At 45.1% G+C, this 20,102-nt stretch overlaps 1 protein-coding gene across 1 annotated transcript in view; it reads left to right on the top strand.

Moving 5' to 3' along the window:
• PID1 (phosphotyrosine interaction domain containing 1) overlaps positions 1 to 14,336 on the top strand; it is a 101,000-nt gene extending 86,664 nt beyond the window's left edge. Inside the window, exon 3 of the mRNA XM_083738629.1 lies at positions 12,341 to 14,336. Within this exon, the coding sequence (XP_083594755.1) occupies positions 12,341 to 12,817 (477 nt within the window). The 3' untranslated portion in view covers positions 12,818 to 14,336. The remainder of the gene's footprint in view (positions 1 to 12,340) is intronic.
• Positions 14,337 to 20,102: the final 5,766 nt, after the last annotated feature.

Here is a 20,102-nt window from a genome sequence, read left to right as displayed (position 1 = left end):
TTAAAAGTATAAGTCCCATTTACTCACGAATTTCTTCCTTTCCAGTTTTAGCAGTCACAAGAAGAAAGGTCAGCGCTCACCGGCAACGGCTCCGCGGCTTCACTCCGCCGATTGCGGAACGACCCTCAGCGCCGCAGCCTCCTCCGCGATCCGGAGCCCCTTACGGGGTTCCTTCAACGTTTTGGGGGCTGCGCCTGGCGCCCGCCGGGTCCCAAGACTGCAGGCTTCTGCTGCCTGCAGTTTTCCGATGTGGGTCTCCGCTTCGCCGTAGCGGGCGACCCGTTCTCGGACGGAGCTCCCTTCCCAGTTAGGAAAGGGCAGCCATTACCCTTCGCGCCGCCTCCAGAAGTCTGATTGAAGTCAGATTATTTAAAATTTTAATCAGAACTTTAGGAAAGACTCACTGGGGATCATGGGAATTAAAAACTACAGAAAAGCAGAGTTTAAAGCAAGAGTCTAAAAGCAGCAGAGAAAACACTTAAGACAGCTTCCAAGAACTTGAAACCATTTCACCAAAATCCTGCTCAAAAAGGAAAGTCTTATATTGTGGTTAGAGGCCAATAGAGTGGTCAGCAAGGCAGGCTTCTCTTAGGACTTTCTCTTAGAAGACTTTTGGAAGACATCTGAAGGCAGCCCTGTTTAGGGAAGCTTTTAATGTTTAATAGATTATTGTATTTTAATATTCTGTTGGAAGCTGCCCAGAGTGGCTGGGGAAACCCAGCCACATGGGCAGGGTATTATTATTATTATTATTATTATTATTATTATTATTATTATTATTATTATTATTTATTAGAGGGTGTGCTAAAGCCTAGTCACAACTAGTCATACCTGAAAAGGTATCTGAGGCATTTTGGAGACACACAAGAGACTCTCTGTCCAAGGTCAGAATAAAGAGGCATGATTCACAGTCAGGTCTGTCTTCTAGCCTCTCTTAGTTATGTTCTGCTGAGAGCTCAGCAGTATGGAAGCAAAACCACATGAAGCCACAAACTCTTCACATATTACTTGCATGGACACGTAAAGCACATAGAATGCATCTTCTGGGCTATACCTCTGCCCCCATCCCCAATGACGTGTGACTGCCTCCTCTGCTGTCCACATATTAGCATGGGTGACAAAAGCAGGAAGGCCTACAGATGTAGGCTTCCCCACATCCTGGAACTCAGTCATGCAGGGTTCCATGACCCTAGAGTAGTCTCTCAAAGGCTTCCTCTCCTTCTCAGATGGTGGGATGGGGCAGCAAGAGCGGAGAGCCATGCATGAGCAATAATCTTTACCAAAGGACCCCCCTTCGCCTCTACCAGTGGGACTTGGGGTAGGCGCCCTCAAAATTGTAGGCCTTTGCCTATGAGCCCCCTCTGCCCCCCAAGTTCTGACCTGTGTATGAGTGGTGGTAGGGCCAAGGGTGCAGCCTCACAGTCCCTTTCCACACCATTGGTATTGTAGTGTGAGTTACAGTCATCCTCTGTTTGTCAAATGTATTGCAAACAGGTTGATTTTGATGCATAAATCATGTTATTGTTTAAATTAATAGCCGCCGGCATCGGAATCATGGCTTCACTTGTGCCTCTACCGCCGTTTGCGCCAGCCTCTGAATCATGGGACTCCTACCTCGCTCGGTTCGACTGCTACCTCCAAGCCAACGAGCTGACAGCAGTATCAAAGGATCGTAAGCGGGGCCTATTCCTCAGCCTCTGTGGGCCTGAGGTGTTTGAGACGGCCCGAGCATTGGTTGCGCCTGAAGCAGTCCAGGCAACACCATGGGACACGATCCAAGAGAAGCTCCGCAACCACTACGCACCAAAGCCGTCCAAGATTGCTGCCCGCCATGCGTTCTACCACCGGACGCCAGGCAGAGGGGGAGTCAATCAACAACTACACCACCGCCCTGCGACAGGCTGCAATGCATTGTGAGTTCCGAGACTTAGACGATGCCCTGACGGATCGAATCATCTGCGGGGTCCGGGACATCCATCTCCTCGCCAAGCCAGACCTCACGCTGCAGAAAGCCATTGAGGAGGCTGTGGCCTCAGAAGCTGCTGAACGCTCCGCCCAGGAAATCCGCAAGTCCAGCAGCCCGCGTCTTGCTAGGGAGCCAGTTCCGGTGCATCATGAAGAGGCCAGCAGTGATGAGGCATCCTCCAGTGAAGGCGATGACGTGCACCAGACAAAGCGGGAGCGCAGGAAGTTCCAACAGAAGTCCAAGGGCCAACCGGAATGTGCCGGCTGCGGAGGCAACCATTCCCGTGCCAAGTGTCGATTCAGAGACGCCATCTGTAGGAAGTGTTCCAGAAGGGGCCACATCGCTACGGTCTGCCGATCGGCTCCGTCTGACACCCCCCCTTCATCGACTCGCAAGTCCAAGTCTTCACTCCAGTCTGCCAAGGAAAGTTGTTTCGCTCTCACCAACTGCCGCTGCCCGTCTGGAACCACGATTGGCCAAACCGACTCGCCTACGCGACGCAAGCTGAACGTCACGGTGCTCATTGAAGGAGCTCCATGTGACATGGAGATCGACACCGGGTCTGCCCTGTCCATCGTGTCATGGAGCACCATCAAAAGACTGGTACCCAGAGTGTCCAAAAGGCAACTCGACTCTCACCACGTACACCTGAGAGACTACCAGGGAAACGACATTCCCGTGGTAGGCGTTGGCCGGTTCCGGATCGCCTTCAAGGATTTTTCGGGCCTGCTCCGGTTGGTGGTGGTCGAAGGTCAGTGGCCAAGCCTCCTAGGGCTAGACTGGTTTGATGCCCTCGGCCTGGAAGTCACCGGCATCAACTGCATCTCTAACGCAGAGACTGAGGGTCTGGTCAAAGACTTTGCCGAGGTTTTTGACGGCACCTTGGGGCAATATACAGGTACGCCCATCTCCTTTAGCCTTGATCCACAAGTTGCCCCCATCAAGCTAAAGCCACGCCGGGTTCCCTTTGCTCTCAAGGCTAAGGTGGACGAACAACTGGACAAACTGATCGCCCAATGAGTTTTGGAGCCGGTTGACCACGCCAAGTGGGAAACCCCCATCGTCACGCCTGTCAAGCCAGATGGGTCGGTGAGAATCTGCGCTGACTACAAGTGCATGATCAACAAGGCACTTCAGCAGCACGCTTATCCGGTTCCTGTTGTCCAACACCTGCTGCATTCCCTGGGTGAGGGTAAGGTCTTCGCTAAGCTGGACCTTGCCCAAGCCTATCAACAACTGCCAGTCGATGATGCCACTGCTGAAGCCCAGACGATCGTCACCCACCGGGGGGCATTCCGTTGCCGCCGGTTGCAGTTCGGGGTGAGTGTGGCTCCTGGGCATCTTCCAAAGCCTTATGGAGCGTCTCCTGCAAGGGCTTCCGAGCGTGGTACCATATTTTGATGACGTCTTGGTGTCTGCAGACTCACACCAGCAGCTGTTCGAGCACCTCCGTGCCGTGCTGACCAGGTTCCAAGAGGCCGGGCTCAAGGTAAAGAGGGAGAAGTGCCAGATCGCCGTTCCACAGGTAGAGTTCCTGGGCTATCTTATCAATGCCTCCGGCCTTCACCCGACCACATCCAAGATCCACGCTATCCAGCAGGCCCCCACCCCAAAGAACAAGACGGAGTTGCAGGCGTTCCTGGGGCTGCTGAACTTTTATAACATGTTCCTGCCCCACAAAGCCACAGTGGCTGAGCCTCTTCACCGACTCCTTAGCACTAAGACGCCTTGGGCCTGGGGTCATCGGGAGACGGCGGCCTTCAACGCGGTCAAGGCTCTCCTTTCATCAGACAGTGTGCTGGTACAGTACAGTGAATCCAGGCCGCTGGTCCTTGCCTGCGACGCCTCACCTTTTGGCATCGGTGCTGTCCTTAGTCACTGTTTTCCAGACGGAAGAGAAGCACCGCTCGCCTACTTTTCCAGGACGCTATCTCCGACGGAACGGAATTACAGCCAGCTCGACAAGGAGGCACTGGCACTTGTGGCTGGAGTGAAGAGGTTCCATGAATACCTCTATGGCAGGACTTTTGACCTCATCACTGACCACAAGCCACTCCTGGGCCTCCTCGCCAGTGATCGTCCAACTCCACCGGTCCTCTCGCCACGCATGCTGCGATGGACTGTTTTCCTGGCTGCCTACCACTACCGGCTCATCCATCGCCCGGGGAAATCGATGGGCCATGCCGACGCCCTCAGCCGTTGCCCTCTTCCAGCATTTGTGGAAGACCCGGCTCCAGCTTCATCGCTCCTTCTGATTGAGGATCTTCCGGCTGCGCCTGTATCGGCTGCCACTGTGGCCTCCGCGTCTGCCCAGGATCGCACCATCAGCCGGGTGCTCAACTGGGTGTGGAGGGGGTGGCCACAAGGGCCTTTTGCATCGGAGTTCCAGCCCTTCGCAACGAGACAACATGAACTCTCAGCTCATCGCGGCTGTCTGCTGTGGGGAGACCGCGTCGTGATTCCCCAGGGACTCCGTCAGCACGTCCTGGAGGCTCTGCACGTTGGCCACCCGGGAATTGTCAAAATGAAGGCGTTGGCTCGGTGTTACGTCTGGTGGCCTAATATGGACGATGCCATCACTGCCTGGGTGTCCGCCTGTCAAGCGTGCCAAGAGTCGAGGCCTGCACCACCGGCAGCTAAGGGACACACCTGGGAGACGCCAAAGACACCCTGGTCGAGGGTGCACATCGATCTGGCTGGCCCCTTTCACGGCCGGACCTTTATGGTAGTGGTGGACGCCTATTCCAAATGGCTGGAGGTCGCCCTGATGCCCTCCACCACTACCGAAGCTGTCATCCGGGTGCTGCGAGGCGTGTTTGCAACGCATGGGTGTCCTGATGTCCTTGTCTCTGACAACGGACCGCAGTTCACGTCAGGCACGTTTGAGCGGTATCTTTTGGGACTGGGCATCCGCCATGCCCTAACGGCACCTTTTCATCCATCCAGCAACGGGCAAGCGGAAAGAATGGTGCGCTCGGCAAAAGAGGCACTGGCGCGCCTGGACCGGGGAGACTGGCATGAGCAGGTTGCCGAATACTTGTTCGTGCAACACATCACCCCTCATGCGGCCACAGGGCGGAGTCCTGCTGAACTGCTTATGGGCCGCCGCCTCAGGTCACCGCTCGACCGGCTACACCCGGACTTTGCCGTGGCTGAACCCCCAGGCTGTGCCAATGCGCCACGGTCATTTGTCCCAGGAAACCAGGTCTTTGCCCGGAACTATGTGGGGGACATTCCTTGGGTGCCAGCCATAGTAGTGGGAGTCACTGGACCTCGCTCGTACCAGGTGGCACTCGAAGACGGACGCTTGTGGCGACGGCACATAGACCAGCTTAGGCGCAGGGTTGGGGACTTGGACACTACCGAGGTGCCCCCAACTGCGCTTGTGGCTCCAGAAGAGACACGTACAGATGGCGAGGCCCCACCTACACCTCCCTCGCAAACTGCCAGCGTGGAGCCGAACCGAGCCGCTTCAGAGGGTCTGCCAGACTTACCACAGACTCAGACCACTCCACTTGCGGAGGCTCCACCCACAGCAGCGGATCCAGGGGAGTTGGTTCCAACGCCACCTAGGGTCGCACCACAGCCTCAGCAAGAACTGTGTGGCCCTCCGGACTTGGCTACCAGTCCCCGGCGGTCTGGCAGAGTTCCCAAGCGCCCAACTTATTTAAAGGACTATGTTGTTGGACATGTATCACTGTTGGTCTAAGTATGGGAAATGTAACCGATATGCTTTTGTGCCTAATTGAACCATTATGCGTAGTGCTGTATATAAGGAAACCATCACGATTGTAACTAATGCCTTATCTCGGTGGGGAGTGGTGTTATGTAGTGAAGTTTCACCCTGGGCCAGCAGGGGGATACTGTATATAGTTTTCACTCAGGTCTGTAGATAGTTTTCACTCAGGTCCACGTCAGTTATTTTAGGCGGGAACTCTGGGCTGTTGTTGCTACAATGTTGACAGCCGGCTGCCTATAAAAGCAGGCCGGCTGAGCTGTTTGCAGTCAGTTCTATTCCATCTTATGAAATAAAGAGCTATTTGGAGAAATTGCTGTGTCGTCGGCTATGTCAACCCACAACTTAACAGATTTCATTTAGGATGAAATTTCACTCTAAGTCTCTGTATGCCAAATAGCCTTTTCACCAGTCCTGCTGAAAAAGAACAACAAAAGCTCTAGATACAGCAGTCTTTTTGCAGATTGCACCTTGAGTCAAATATTCATACTCTGTTACAAGGTTTACATGAGAAATGAAATCTTCCTTGACATGGATTTTGCTTTCCCCCTAAAGGTTAGCATATTCACATGCACCTAATAACTATTAATAGTTGAAAGTGCAGCTGTGTTTGAGATCATTGTAGAAGCTTGCCAGTAGGGAAAAGACTTGGATAGAAAATCCCATTTGACAGGAGAAAGGGCAAAAAGAATATAGACAACTTTAGTATGCCAGGAAAGTTGCGTCTGATGACTTCTTTTTACACACCCTTTGAAAAACTATATGGAGATCTCAACCTACTACAGCATATAATAACGCAATATTTTTATATGTGGAGAATAGTGAGATAATAAAAAGCTCTTTATTACTGAAATTTAATAAAATGCTGTTTAGGTGTGCCCCCTCAGCTTCCTATATCATATGACACCTATCATCTACTAAACCTACTAAGAGATTATATAATAGACAAATCATCTTTCAGAGTCTCAAAAAAGTCAGTGAGAGGTTTGACTGTTCGCCCACATGAAATTGGCGTTGGTTGTACACCAAGACTGATGACTAGGACTTTATACTGGATCTCTTTTTGAGAAGTGTGATACAAAACAAAGCAGTCCACCGTCACCACTGACTATCCTACTCCACTGAATTATGACTTGTGGTTCCAACAGTACCATTAGGCAGAGAGATTGCTGGGGAGGGAAACAATGGGATCATCTAGATATTCCCATTCTCTTGAGCTGCTGCCCCAGCATCAACACTAATGGCTTGTTGCTGGCCTGTGCTAGCTGGCTCAGCGAGTTTTCTCCCAATGCATCGCAATCAGCACTGTTGCAGAGGAGAAATCTTGGCTGAGTGGGCAGGCAGATGCACAGGCTACCCACTCCAGCTGGCATGCCCTGTCTTGCTTGGCTCATGTGACACACACGGCCATCATGTCTGCATTGCAGCATTTGTTGGAGGGAGCAGGGGTCAGGAGGAGTGGGAAGTCACTGATGGCAAGGTGCTGGAAAGCAGAGCTGTATGTGCCATGCAACCTGTCCTATGCTTTCCAGCTCATATGCTGCATTTGAGTGTGGATGAGGATGCTGTCTGGTTACCCAAAGTGAAAGCAGATTCAGCTGCCGGTCTGAGCGGTTATTGTATGTGGGATGGAGAAGGGAAACAACTTATTTTCCTTCTTCTCAAGCAGCAAAGTGTATTGCAAGGGCTCTGATTTTTTTTATATATATATAGCTTCCCCACAACTGGATTGCCTTGTGCAATTGCTTGTCACACTGAACCAAACACCTGTGGGTGTTGAGGAAATGGATATCATACACTTCGGATGATTCTTCTACCTGGTGACTATTAAATTGTACAGGTTTCTGTCGTTTTTACTGGTTTTGAAGAATTAATCTTGCTAAAACGCAGCTCTCAATGTTATTTTATGGTGTGTTGATAGAATATATGTATAACACATGGATATTTTATGTGTTTTGTGCTTTTAAAAAAGTATTCCCTCGCTATATGAAATTCATGAGTTGTAAGAACAAAGCATTACAGAAATCAGCAATGGTGGCTTATAAAATGCTAGCAGCCTCATACTTGGCACTGCTTGGGAATTCTAAGAAACCAAAATAAAACAGAAATCAGTGAAATTTTGGAAGGTTCTGTCCACATGGATTCAAAATGGCTTCCAATCGCAGGTAAACATAGACCAAAACCTGCTCTTGGGAACAGGTGCATGCAGTCAGAGAGCAGCATGGATCTGTTTGAATGCCTTCTTGCAAACAGTCCTGGACTTCCCTTTACAGAGGTAATGTGCCTCTCATTTGGCTAAGTATAATCTGAACGGGGATAGACTTCACATATTAAGGCTTGTGATGGTGTACAAAATAACAATGACAAGTGGGGTAAAAAAGCTTTATTTTTCTGTCTGTTGTATAGTATACAAAATAAAAATATTGCTACTTCAGAACAGTGGAGTTTGCTTCGGTTCTTGAAGCAATGAGGTTGGATTAGTAAAAAATTGGGGCCTGGCAAACCATAAATAAAAACAAATATTTTATTTTAAATAGTGGTGATGGGGGAGTTCATTTGAATATAAGAGTAACCAGACTGGATCAATCCAAAGGTCATCTAGTCCATTATCCTGCTTTCCACAATGTCACCAGATGCATCAAGAAGCTTATACACAGGGCATGAGGCCAAGAACCCTGTTCTGTCGTTCTTCTCTCTTCCTTCAGCATATTCAAAGGTAGACATCATCCAAACCTGGTGAGGGAAAGCTTGTACAGTCATACCTTGGATCCCGAATGCCTTGTGAATCGGTCGTTTTGGCTCCCAAACACCGCAAACCTGGGAGTGTGTGTTCCGGTTTGTGAACGCTCTTTGGAACCTGAACATCCGTCACGGCTGTATATGGAATATACAAGTATATAGCCAGAACTATATATAGAACCTCCAGGTTCAGAGACAGTCTCCCTCTAAATAATCTAAATAACCTGAAGTTGTGGAGGCTAACAACAGGAAAGGGCTTTGGGTCTCAAACCCTGCTTTGTTTAAACACGTTTAAAAGGGTGTGAAAGCCAGTGGCCAGCACCACGTGATGTGCTGTGTGAAGAAATTATTTCACTTTTGAACCTACTGCTCCCTTTCAATTTCACTGGAAGATCCATATTTCTGATGTTAGAGAAATGATAAAAATCTGTGGTAACATGCAAACGCTTGCAACTTGTAGTTTCTTATGTACTCAATCTGTGTCGTGCCATATTCAGAATTAAGTCCCACTATGTTCAGTGTGGGACGCGGGTGGCGCTGTGGGTGCGCTCCATTGCTCGGTCCCAGCGCCTGCCAACCTAGCAGTTCGAAAGCACCCCCAGGTGCAAGTAGATAAATAGGGACCGCTTACTGGCGGGAAGGTAAACGGCGTTTCCGTGTGCTGCGCTGGCTCACCAGATGCAGCTTTGTCACGCTGGTCACGTGACCCGGAAGTATCTCCGGACAGCGCTGGCCCCTGGCCTCTTAAGTGAGATGGGCGCACAACCCCAGAGTCTGTCAAGACTGGCCTGTACGGGCAGGGGTACCTTTACCTTTACCTATGTTCAGTGTAAGAGCCGTAGGCTGCATAAGATAGCCCAAATGTTTCTTGTTTGTGTTTCAGAATTTTGAAACTCTTCAGGCTTTTTTTGTAGCCCACAAAACCTTATGCCTTAATAAATGTTTTAGTCTGTTAAGATACCTCAAGACTAATTTTGTGGTACTGTATTTCATATGCTCCTTTTGGGGAGAAGCTGCCTTATTTTGGCGATTGTACCAGCGGCCCCACCACCTTAATCTGGCCTTGCTTCTGAGGGCTGAGTCAACAATTGTCATGGATTTCAGAGAAGGCTTCCAATGCATACTGCTGTTTGTGGTATCAAACTTCTTTTGGGTAACTCGTGTAAGAATGAAATGTATTGGATTGGCTCTGCAGAGAAGAAGCTGAAGGTTACAAACATGGCAGTTTATAGATTTATCTTATTTTCTAGACTCGGAAACTTACAACAACTTCAGCATCTGTGAGACTGTTCAGAGGGGGCAGGAAGGGAACTGCTTGAACTCTTAGTAACACCATAAGGCTATGGAAACTTAATTGATTAGAGTAGCGATAGAAACTAAAAATCCAGAGCCTTGTTAACAATTTTAGCTGTTGCAGTTCCATGTGTTGCCCCCAAATGTAAGATGCTTATAGGTGTGACGTTACAGAAGGCTTCTTAAAGCTTTTCATTTTGTGATTTCCTTGCATTTTGTCAGAGAGGGAATGAACCGGGATGGATTTCCAATAATATTTTGTAAGCTTATTCTTAATTATTTGGGCCTCTGAATGTGACACGAACAACTCCTGCAGAAACTCTGAGAGTTGTTTTCATGCTGAGTCCTTGCATGTTACATTAGTATTTAATGATTTTGCACAATGTAAACACATTGCTGTTCAAAGCTATTTTTATAATGAGGAACTTTTTAAAGCCAAAAAATAGAAAAGGAAAATTTATAGTGAACTCTTACGGCAGTTAGTTGCTTGGGATGTGGAAAAAGTAGACCCCATAAAAAAGAGTAGCAGTATATCTATGGACCAATCCAAACATTATGCTAATTACATGAATGCAATTAATGTGCACATTTTTAATATAGTAGCCTCTTTCTGCTTCTGCTGTGGTCTGACAAAAATTGCTTCTCCAAAAGTGTTGTTTGCCTTTCAGGGGATTTTTTCAGGGACATAAAAATCCCCCTCCTCTGCCCTAATGGTCCTAAAACAACTCCAGCATCACAAAGGCTGCTGTTTACTTAACCCCAAAAAAACCACATTAACTGTACTTGCACAATTATAGTGTCATGTTTGGTTCAAAGCTATAGCCTGGCAAATCGTATTCGTGACGGGACAACGAAGAGTGAGGCCGCGTGGCTGGCGCAGCAGCGATTTACGCTGTCGTCCACACCCCTTTGAAGGCACCTGGTTGGGTGCCTGCCCGTGGGCGTGGTGCGCCAGCCAGGTGAGTAGGAGGCAGGAGGCTAATGCCCCCTGCTTGAGGCGGAGACTGGCTCCCGCCCACAACCACTCCCCTCTTTTGCAGGAGGAGAGTCTTTGTAACTCATTGTTAAAGAATATGATTTCAAAATTTGGCCAAGACTGGATAGGTAAATGATGCCAACCACTTCCCACCAGCACAAACCTCTTCCAGAGATGAAGCAGAACTCTTGGCCATGCATGTATCTCTGTGCCCAGCTCCTGTTCTATCTATACCATTCTCTTTCACCCCTTTTGACCCTCGCTCCTCCAGCACTAGCTATGGCTCTATTTCCTTTCCACTTTGCTTTCAAAACTCCCAGTGAACTCTGTCATATGCAGCATCTGCTGCTACTTCACTGTTTCCCCTAAGATTCTGGCACCCTAAAGCAACTGCTTAGGTCGACTTTGTAACTAACTAGTTCCAAACTATATATTTTAGAGTTGTGAACTGGACTGTAGTAGTAGTGGTAGTGGTAGTGGTAGTGGTAGTAGTAGTAGTAGTTGTTGTAGGAATAATTTATTTCTACCCTGCCCATCTGGTTATTTTTACAGATCATATTTTAATTTGAGATGTTGAAAAAGACAACACAATGTACATAATAATAATTATTAGCATCTGTAGAGCACTTTTAACATCATTCTGTGGTTTTTATAACAACCCTGTGAAGTGGATGAGTATTATCCCCATATTGTTGAGACTGAAAGAGAGCAGTTTGCCAGAGACCCGCCTAATGGGTTTCTACCTGGTGGTAGAGACAAGAACCGAACCACGAGCGTTCAGATTTGCAGCTCTTTGTAGCTTGTATAGGCATTACCTCTGAACACCGTATACCAGCATGAATAGGAACCATAGAGCTGTGTATGCCATTCCTGCTTGCTCTGAGCTTCCCACGTTGAGTGAGAAGCTTTGAAGGGGGTCTCTATGTGTGTTTGACTATCTTCAAACCTTCCCACTCAGTGCCTCATACTTTGATTAGGATTCCCTGTTCCAGCATAATGCCTGACTAAGCATGTCTTAGGTTGCAGTCCTAAAACACTTCCCAAGTAAGTGCAAGCCCTCTTGAACTCATTGAGCCTTGCTTCTGATTAAACATGCACAACATTGTATAATTAACTCACTGTGTTACACCAGTTCACTTGGAATGTATTATTTTAGCACTATTACAGGAATAAAATTTGAGAGCTAGTAGGAACAGAGTGCTTATCTTCTGTTGTACTTCTACATTTAGAAGCAATCATTGGAAGATAGGCAGACGTAAGTTCAGATTTGAAAATGCTGCTTCAGATCTTTGTATTCTTGTATGATACATACATAAGTCTAATTGGAAGACAAAATAGGCACATTTTGATCATTGCGAAACTAATATGGATGTACTCAGTAACTGAATATTCAGCTTTTTAATAGAATTGTCAGGTGATGCAATATTTGGATGTACTGTGAATTCAGTAGTTCTAATTCAACATCAGCTAGACTTTGAAAATCCCAAGCTAAAAATTGCTTGAACTGAGATAGGTCTACAATTTTCAAGTGATGCTATTGGTGTTCTGTGTAAAGATCACAACATGTTGAAATTGAAATTCCAAAGACTTCTGTTGACAAACTTTATTTCCTTTCTATCTCTTTTCTTAGGTTACATATTTGGGTAAAGTTTCCACAACAGGGATGCAGTTTTTGTCAGGTTGCACGGAGAAACCAGTCATTGAGTTGTGGAAGAAGCACACGCTTGCCAGAGAGGACATCTTCTCAGCTAATGCCCTTCTGGAAATCCGCCCCTTCCAAGTTTGGCTTCATCATCTGGACCTCAAAGGAGAGGCCACTGTCCACATGGATACCTTTCAAGTTGCACGTATTGCTTACTGCACTGCCGACCACAATGTCAGCCCAAACATTTTTGCTTGGGTTTATCGGGAGATCAACGATGATTTGTCCTACCAAATGGACTGCCATGCCGTAGAGTGCGAGAGCAAGTTAGAGGCCAAGAAGTTGGCTCATGCCATGATGGAGGCCTTTAAGAAGACTTTCCATAGCATGAAGAGTGATGGACGGATCCACAGGAATAGCTCATCTGAAGAAATGTCTCAAGAATTGGAATCTGACGACGGCTGACTTGAACTCATTACTGGTTAAGCAAAAGCAGAAAATGGCCCTGGGAATAGAAGCATATAGATGAATAAGCAACAGTTCAATGTGGGAGTGATGGGGCGCCCAACATGTGACTGATCAGCTTTTCAAAATAAAGAAGCAATTCAGTAAATTCCCTAAAATATATGCATCTTTATAATAACTGCACCACATTGAAATCTGCTGCTGCTGTTTAAAAATGTGACAAAACATTTTTACTTGTGTTTCCATTTTACCTTCAGCCACAGCTTCCAGCCCCATTTTGGCCCTCACAGTTCAGGCTCGTCTCATAAAGATAATAAATTATTTCAGTTTTGCTTGTTGAAACAAGTGAACAATTCTAATGATAGAATCCTCTAGGATTTGTTGCTAGAGTCTTAATACAGTTGCAAATGGGATCCATTTCTAGAGAAGAAATTTGGTGGCCTACTGCTAATCCTGTTGACCGTCTCCAGATTGAAGTAGCTACCTGCCGTCTTTTAGATTAACAGCCTGAAAATCTACATAAACTCACATTTCACAGTTTGAATATTCAAAGATGCTTATATTTACACACTATAATCATATGCTATATTTTATTTTATTTTACCTTTTTAATGTACCTGCAGCCACTCATTTTCCACTTTAGCCCTATAGTTTTTAAATAAAAACTTGCAGGGATACCAGAAGGCAGGTTGGGGAGCTGGGGGACCTGATTGTGAACTGTTTTTGAATGCCTGGGACGACCGAACCACTGCTGAAGATTGTGAGAGATTGTAATTTGGTAATTAATGATAAACTTCGGTAATTAAGCAGTATATAAATAGCTTCAAAATAAAGATCCTGGATAGTTAATAGTTAAGCTGCCTCACATGCTTTCCCTCAGTTCTGGCATGGTATGAGACCCTTAGTTCCACAGCAGTCTTGCCACCATCTATGTCCATATTGACCCCACTTCCTTGGGTATCACAATTTGATCACAGGGTGTCTTACAGTGGAAAGGGATCAGGTTTGAAAGCAGATTATTTGTTGTGATTCAAAACCTCATACTAATATTTCCAGAACCCTTTTCTGGTCACAGATGAAAGGGTTCATAACTTGAGAAAGTTGTTTATTTGTTTCTTTTTTAAAAAAAAATGTTTAAAGGCCAAGTGCTGATTAATAGGTTGCAGATAACGCTGCTCCTTTATACATATAGTCTTGTTCATACATCGTGGTAATGTTAGGGGCACGAGGGCACCTTACAGAAGCCTTAAAAGAAAGCTAATCAAAGCAGATAGCTCTAGCAGTCTGTTCCATTGTGTGTGAATATGTATACTTTGTATGTTTGTGTGAGTGTGTGTATGTGTGTCTGCGTGTGCGATCAGTGTCACAGCATGTAGATTGATCATGGGAACATACTGAGGAGGACTTGCACCTCTTGAAAATAATATGCTTATTGCTTTCCAATGTATGTAAACTATTCAGCAATGTAAAGGCATTCATACTTTAATAAAAAAAAAAGGTTTGAATCAAAGATAAATAATTTTAGGCTCTTTGATTTTATACGTACATTCCTGTTTTATTTCAAATACCATGTCTCACTTTTAATATGCCATTTTACAACGGTAATTTAACTAATTCAAAGTTCTGCTGCAGCATATTAATGGAAGCTTAATATGACTAAAATAACCATCTTACCCTCTAATTAATTGCAATGGTTATTTTATCATTTTCCACTGAACATTAAACCTCAAATTATTGCATTTTAAAATGAGCATATACTTTTATTTTGGTGTGTGTGGACGTCCCTAATTTGGCATTCAGAGCCAGAGCTGTAAAGTTTGTCGAAACTGGTGGTAGTGAGATGCTCTTTCTGATTTGCAGAACTCTAAGAGAGGCTGTCCCTTGCTCCTTTCTCTCCACCTCATTTCTGTGGAAGGACAACAGCCTATCTTTCCTACCAATATTCTTTTCAAATGGTCTGCTGCTGACTAGGAGGGCAAGGTATCTGAAGATGCATGCTCAAACACGGAGGTACTTTACATGTCACGTTAAACCATACTTCATTTTAAGCTATGGTTTAATGGCAATGTATCCAACCAGTTCCCACTGTTTCCAGGAAGCTTTCTGAGAAACCAGCTTTGCAAATTCACCCTTTGCCATAGTGCCAACATTTGTCTACATAACTGTCGGGGTGCCAATTGCTTAAGCTGCTTGTGAAGGTCTTTTTGCATGAATCACATTGCTAAAATGTGTGTTTTCTTGGCCTAGAAAGAAGTTGGATTCATAATGGTTCTTTTTATTTTAAAAATCCACTTTGTTGAATAGTAACAATATATTTCTTGAAGAAAAATGCCTCTCATTTCTGACCAATACTGCTCCCCCTCCTTTAATTCTCTATGGATTGTGCTTCAGAACTTGAGTATATATTTTTAATGGCTTGCTAAAGCAGAACAAAGGTCTGGCTAGCTCAGCCTCTCAGCCCCCTTGACTCCAGCAGTGGAATCTAGCCACCCAGATTTCTATGGAAAGGGGATAATGAAGATAACTGTCATTTCTTCTTGGTGTTCATTATTTCTTTTTTTTCTTTTTTTGGGGGGGAGGGAGGATGGAGTTTCTAGTGAATATAACTTTTGAATTATTTGTTTCCAAAATAAATTTCTCTAGAATGAGAGACCATTTGTACTTGTAGCACAGTTATACTTGGAGCCAACTGTGTTGTTAGAAATGTGTCTTTAGAAGCTAAAATGAGTTTAATAATCATAATTGTAAACGTAGGAGCATGGGTTATTTTTCACTAGGATGACAGCATGTAGGGGGGTTAACCTTTCCCTCCTTAGCTATGATCTAGATCAGGCATGTCCAACTTTCAAGAGACTGAGATCTACTCCCACTATAAAAAAAACTGGCAGTTACCTACCAAAGTTGTTGAGCTTTTTTGGGGAAGTCAACATTGGGGGGGGGAAGGGTCCCACGATCTACCACGGACACACCACAATCTACCAGTGGATCAGGATCTACCTGTTGGACAGCCCTGATCTAGATGAAAATCACCCCATGCTCTAAGCCTTAATGGGAGGGAGTGGGGAGCCCTCTCCCATTGCTGCCAATGGAAGCTGTCTTTCAAAAGTTAGCAGTACTGCAGGGGGCAAGGAGATTTCATCAGGATAGTGGCTGGGGAGGAAGGGGTTAAACCTATGCCTTTTAATTCTCTTTAAGCCTGACATTGTTTCTAATTTAGCATCCCATCCCATTTGATCGGTAGTCTGGCTGGTAGCAATTTTCCAAATTGGGGCCTTTCCTAGTCCACTACCCAAAATGTCACACATTGAACTTGAGGCCTTTATATGTGCGAAGCCAGTGCCCTTAAGTAGCTGTCATGGTAAAACTCAGAAACACCCCTAAAACTATCTTCAGCAATTAAATGTGGATCAGCTTTTGACAAATTAAGACCTCATTATCTTTGTTCACTAAAAGGCACCATATATAATCTGAAATGTGAAAACAACTAATATTTCAGAAGGTTCACAGCAAATAACAAACTATGTCAGTCCTGTTTCCAGTCGGACTGCTTTTCATCCTTCGTCTCTAGCTCATTAGTATGGAGGGTAGGGGGGAACTCTGAAATTATCAACACAGAGAAAATTGTTTTCTTATTTTAACTCAGAATACATACTTGGTCTCACACCAAGGCCGCTTGAGCTGTAAGTCAACCTACTTCCTCACAAAGCTATATCCATAAACTGTACAATTCCTTATAATGAATTTGATTGTTAGTCTTGAGATCCAGTTTCTCACCTCATTCAAATAAGGTTAAGTGGCCACCTCTTGAATTCCTGTCAACTTAAGACTGCTGTGACAGTCCTCTGAATTCAAACAAGTCCTCATCTTGCTATTCAGAGATGGTACCATTTAATATTGAAGGTGAACAAGAATGGAGAAAATAAACACCACTGACAGACTCATTCCTAGTATGAGATACATCTATTGCCATCTAAAGCAATGCGTGCTCACAAGAAAAAACAAGCAGTGACACAAATTAGAATGAAGTCGCTTCATCTACAATCTGTCACTGCTGAAAGAAGGAAATGTTTCTGAAAAATCCACATGGTGTAAATTTACATGGAGTAAAGCTCTTGTGACAGGAACCAGGAACCAGGAAAGAAGAGACAAGACACACAGTAGAACATGGGCCACATTTTATTTAAACAGCCGTGTTGATAATAAACAGTGTGGACAACCAAACTATATCAGATGTCAAATTGTGTCCCCAAGCAAGGGACACAAACAGGGTGATGATCCCTTTACCCCAGACTATTAGGACGCATGGAGAGCTCGTTCTGACTCCAACCAGGGCCCTGCAACTCCAGACAGGTGAGGCAGGTGAGCCTCAAATATGTTCCATATCCAGGCGAAGGGCCGCACAGCTCCTAGCAGTTGGCCTCTGGGGACACCCATCAGAATCTGCCTCAGGGTGTACCTGTTTCCTACACCTTCCTGCCAAATGTGACTAATTCATCTGTTTAAAGACACTGCCCCATTGGGCCCTTAACGCCCTCTGACATCGAGTACAGGGTGAACAAGGGTGGGGTGGGCAGTCCCTGATAATCCAAAGAGACATGAGAGGGACCTGCCTGGGGTTTAAATAGCTCTATGGCTCATCCCAGCACCAGTGTTGCACATGCTTGTGTATGCTGACCCCTGCCTCTCTCATGGCTACAAAAGATGCTCACTGACGTTGTTGGGATTTGCCTGAGCCCTACCTGTGGATTCAATGAGTGTGTGTGTGTAAAAAAAAAAAAAAAGAATACTTGTTATAGGCTTATTCATATGGAATCTGCTTGTTCCTCATTTGTTGGAATATTGTATTTCTTCGGAAAGATCTATACAGTGGTACCTTGGGTTAAGAACTTAATTCGGTCCAGACGTCCGTTCTTAACATGAAACTGATCTTAACCTGAGGTACTACTTTAGCTAATGGGGCCTTCTGCTGCCGACGCGCTATTTATGTTCTCATCCTGAAGCAAAGTTCTTAACCTGAAGCTGAATTAGTGGAGTCTGTAACCTGAAGCGTCTGTAACCTGAAGTGTCTGTAACCCAAGGTACCACTGTACTGCTCTTCAACATCAGCTTCCAGAGCAGTTTGTAAATAAAATGGTCAATATTACCTGCACTTTTTTTTGTAAGAGTGCTGTAAGTGTCAGTGTGCAATAGGGGGAGAACCTAGTGAGTACCTGCAGATACAAAAATCACGGAATAGAAAAATAACAAAAAATATATTAGCAACAATCCACTAAAAAATAAAAATAAAAAACAGATTGAAGCCTTTTGAAAGTCTGGGATGAATATAAGGGTATTTACCTAGGGCTGAAAACATTCAAATTGCCTCCAAGTTTTAAGGGTTTGGTTTGTGTTCTCATTCCCCAAATGGAGTACCATAATGAAACCAGCAATCCAGTTTGCAGTAAATCTGCTTTCCGGGGCCCTGTGTACTTTTAAGGTGAAAATGGAGCTTACTTATTTGCAATTCAGTGGTGGGATAGTTCCAGGTGCAAGATGTCTGTATAGAGTTTCCACCTAAGTAAAAAGGAAGAAGAGGCCCTTCTGAGGCCACTGCAAATAACTGGATTAGGGCAGCAACATGTAACTGTATAGCAATCTTGCAAGCAAATAAAATGAATTGCACTCAGTTTTATACTAGCTTCCTTTGTAAATATTTATCACTAAAAATCCCCAGAAGTTATCCCATGGAAGCTGCTTCAACATTTCCTTGCTATACTATCAAGTGGTTCCATAAAAGGGCAAGGCAGGGAATGTAAATGGTTCTGAGCTGAGATTTTAAGAGAGGAAGCCCTTTGATCAGCATGAAACAAGGCTGTGTTTTGACCACAGGTACTTCCAGTGCTGCACTTTCTGACATAAAAAGTGAGATTGCAATTAATAATGACTGTGCCTTTTCAAGGATCCTACAGATTTAATTCTAGTGGGCAAAATATTATCAAGCCATCGAGATACTGAAAGAATGCTATTATAGTTGCTTGAGCACCACTTCTGTTATTCTGCCTTCTGGATTATACATCTTTTCTGGGTCATTTACTTTCCTGTAAAAAAACAAAACACCACCATAATGAATCTCAAATTATACTTCACAGCAAGTACCTGAACCAAATCCTGTGCCAGTGAATAAATTGATTTCCCATAACATGGGGAACTAATTGTGCATTCCTAATATATTTCAGTCAACATATTTTTTAAAAGCAAACACATCTAGGCCTTTGGGTCATAGCTCTTAGCTTGATATTCAGCTGTTTATGCCAGACATCAGAGAGAGACCAACCTCCATTTATCACATTCTCCTGAGCTTTAGGATGACAATATGCTGGCATGGCCACCACATTTTTTCCTTAAGACGTTGTCCTTAGCATGGAAACAATTGGACTTTGAAGTTAAATATGCTGAGGTACTTTCTGGGTTGCAAAATGTGTGCAGATTTGTGATGGGTTGCCTCTCCTGGCTCACCTCTTAATGAGCTTGGCTTTCCCTAACGTTCTCAGAAAGCTCTTGGAAACCATCAAGTGGTGGTGGCTGTTGATTTTTAAGAATTTTCCAAGGAAGTTTGGAGTGTTGTCCTCACTGCCAACATTTCCCAATGGTTTGTACCTTTCCCAAGCAAACAATTCCCCCCTGGGATCCTTTGAGATGAAGGATGGGCTACAAATTCAATCAACCGATTGATCCATCTGAAGGTTTAACCCATAGCAGGGAAAGCAAAATATAGACACAGATGCTTTCTACATTTCATCCTGAATGCCTGGATACTAATGCCTGGATACTCTTGAGCATTCACTGCTGCTTTACAGTATGAGAATTGTAGTTTCCCTTTGTGCTTCAGTGAACTGGGCCAGCAGACAATGCATTTCAACCATGAAGATGTCTATCATGACTAGCCAGACTTTTCTGGCTGTTTATTCTTGGAGGAATAAATATGTGTCAGGCACCAACTAGGAGAGCTGTGAGCCCACTATGACTTGGAACTGAAACCAGTGGAGTTGGGACTTTGATTTGACTTTGGAAGGGTAGAAGAACACTAGTTTGCCATTATGAGTCGTCCACCTCACTCCAAACTTCAAATTATGTGAAAGGCAGATCCAGGATAGATATGCCTAGCTTAATAATGGATTTGCAGGCAACAGTAAATGCCCCATGCACGAGTCCCTAGCTGACTCAGGTACACATGCATAACCTTTAACGGAGCTGAAGTCCCTGTGGCCAACAACTGAGATAAGAGAGGAAGGATATGAGTTCTGTT

Source organism: Podarcis gaigeae (genome assembly GCF_964106915.1).
Source record: "Podarcis gaigeae genome assembly, chromosome: 5".
NCBI classification, from domain to species: Eukaryota; Metazoa; Chordata; class Lepidosauria; order Squamata; family Lacertidae; genus Podarcis; species Podarcis gaigeae.
This window is presented reverse-complemented; position numbering and strand designations above follow the sequence as displayed.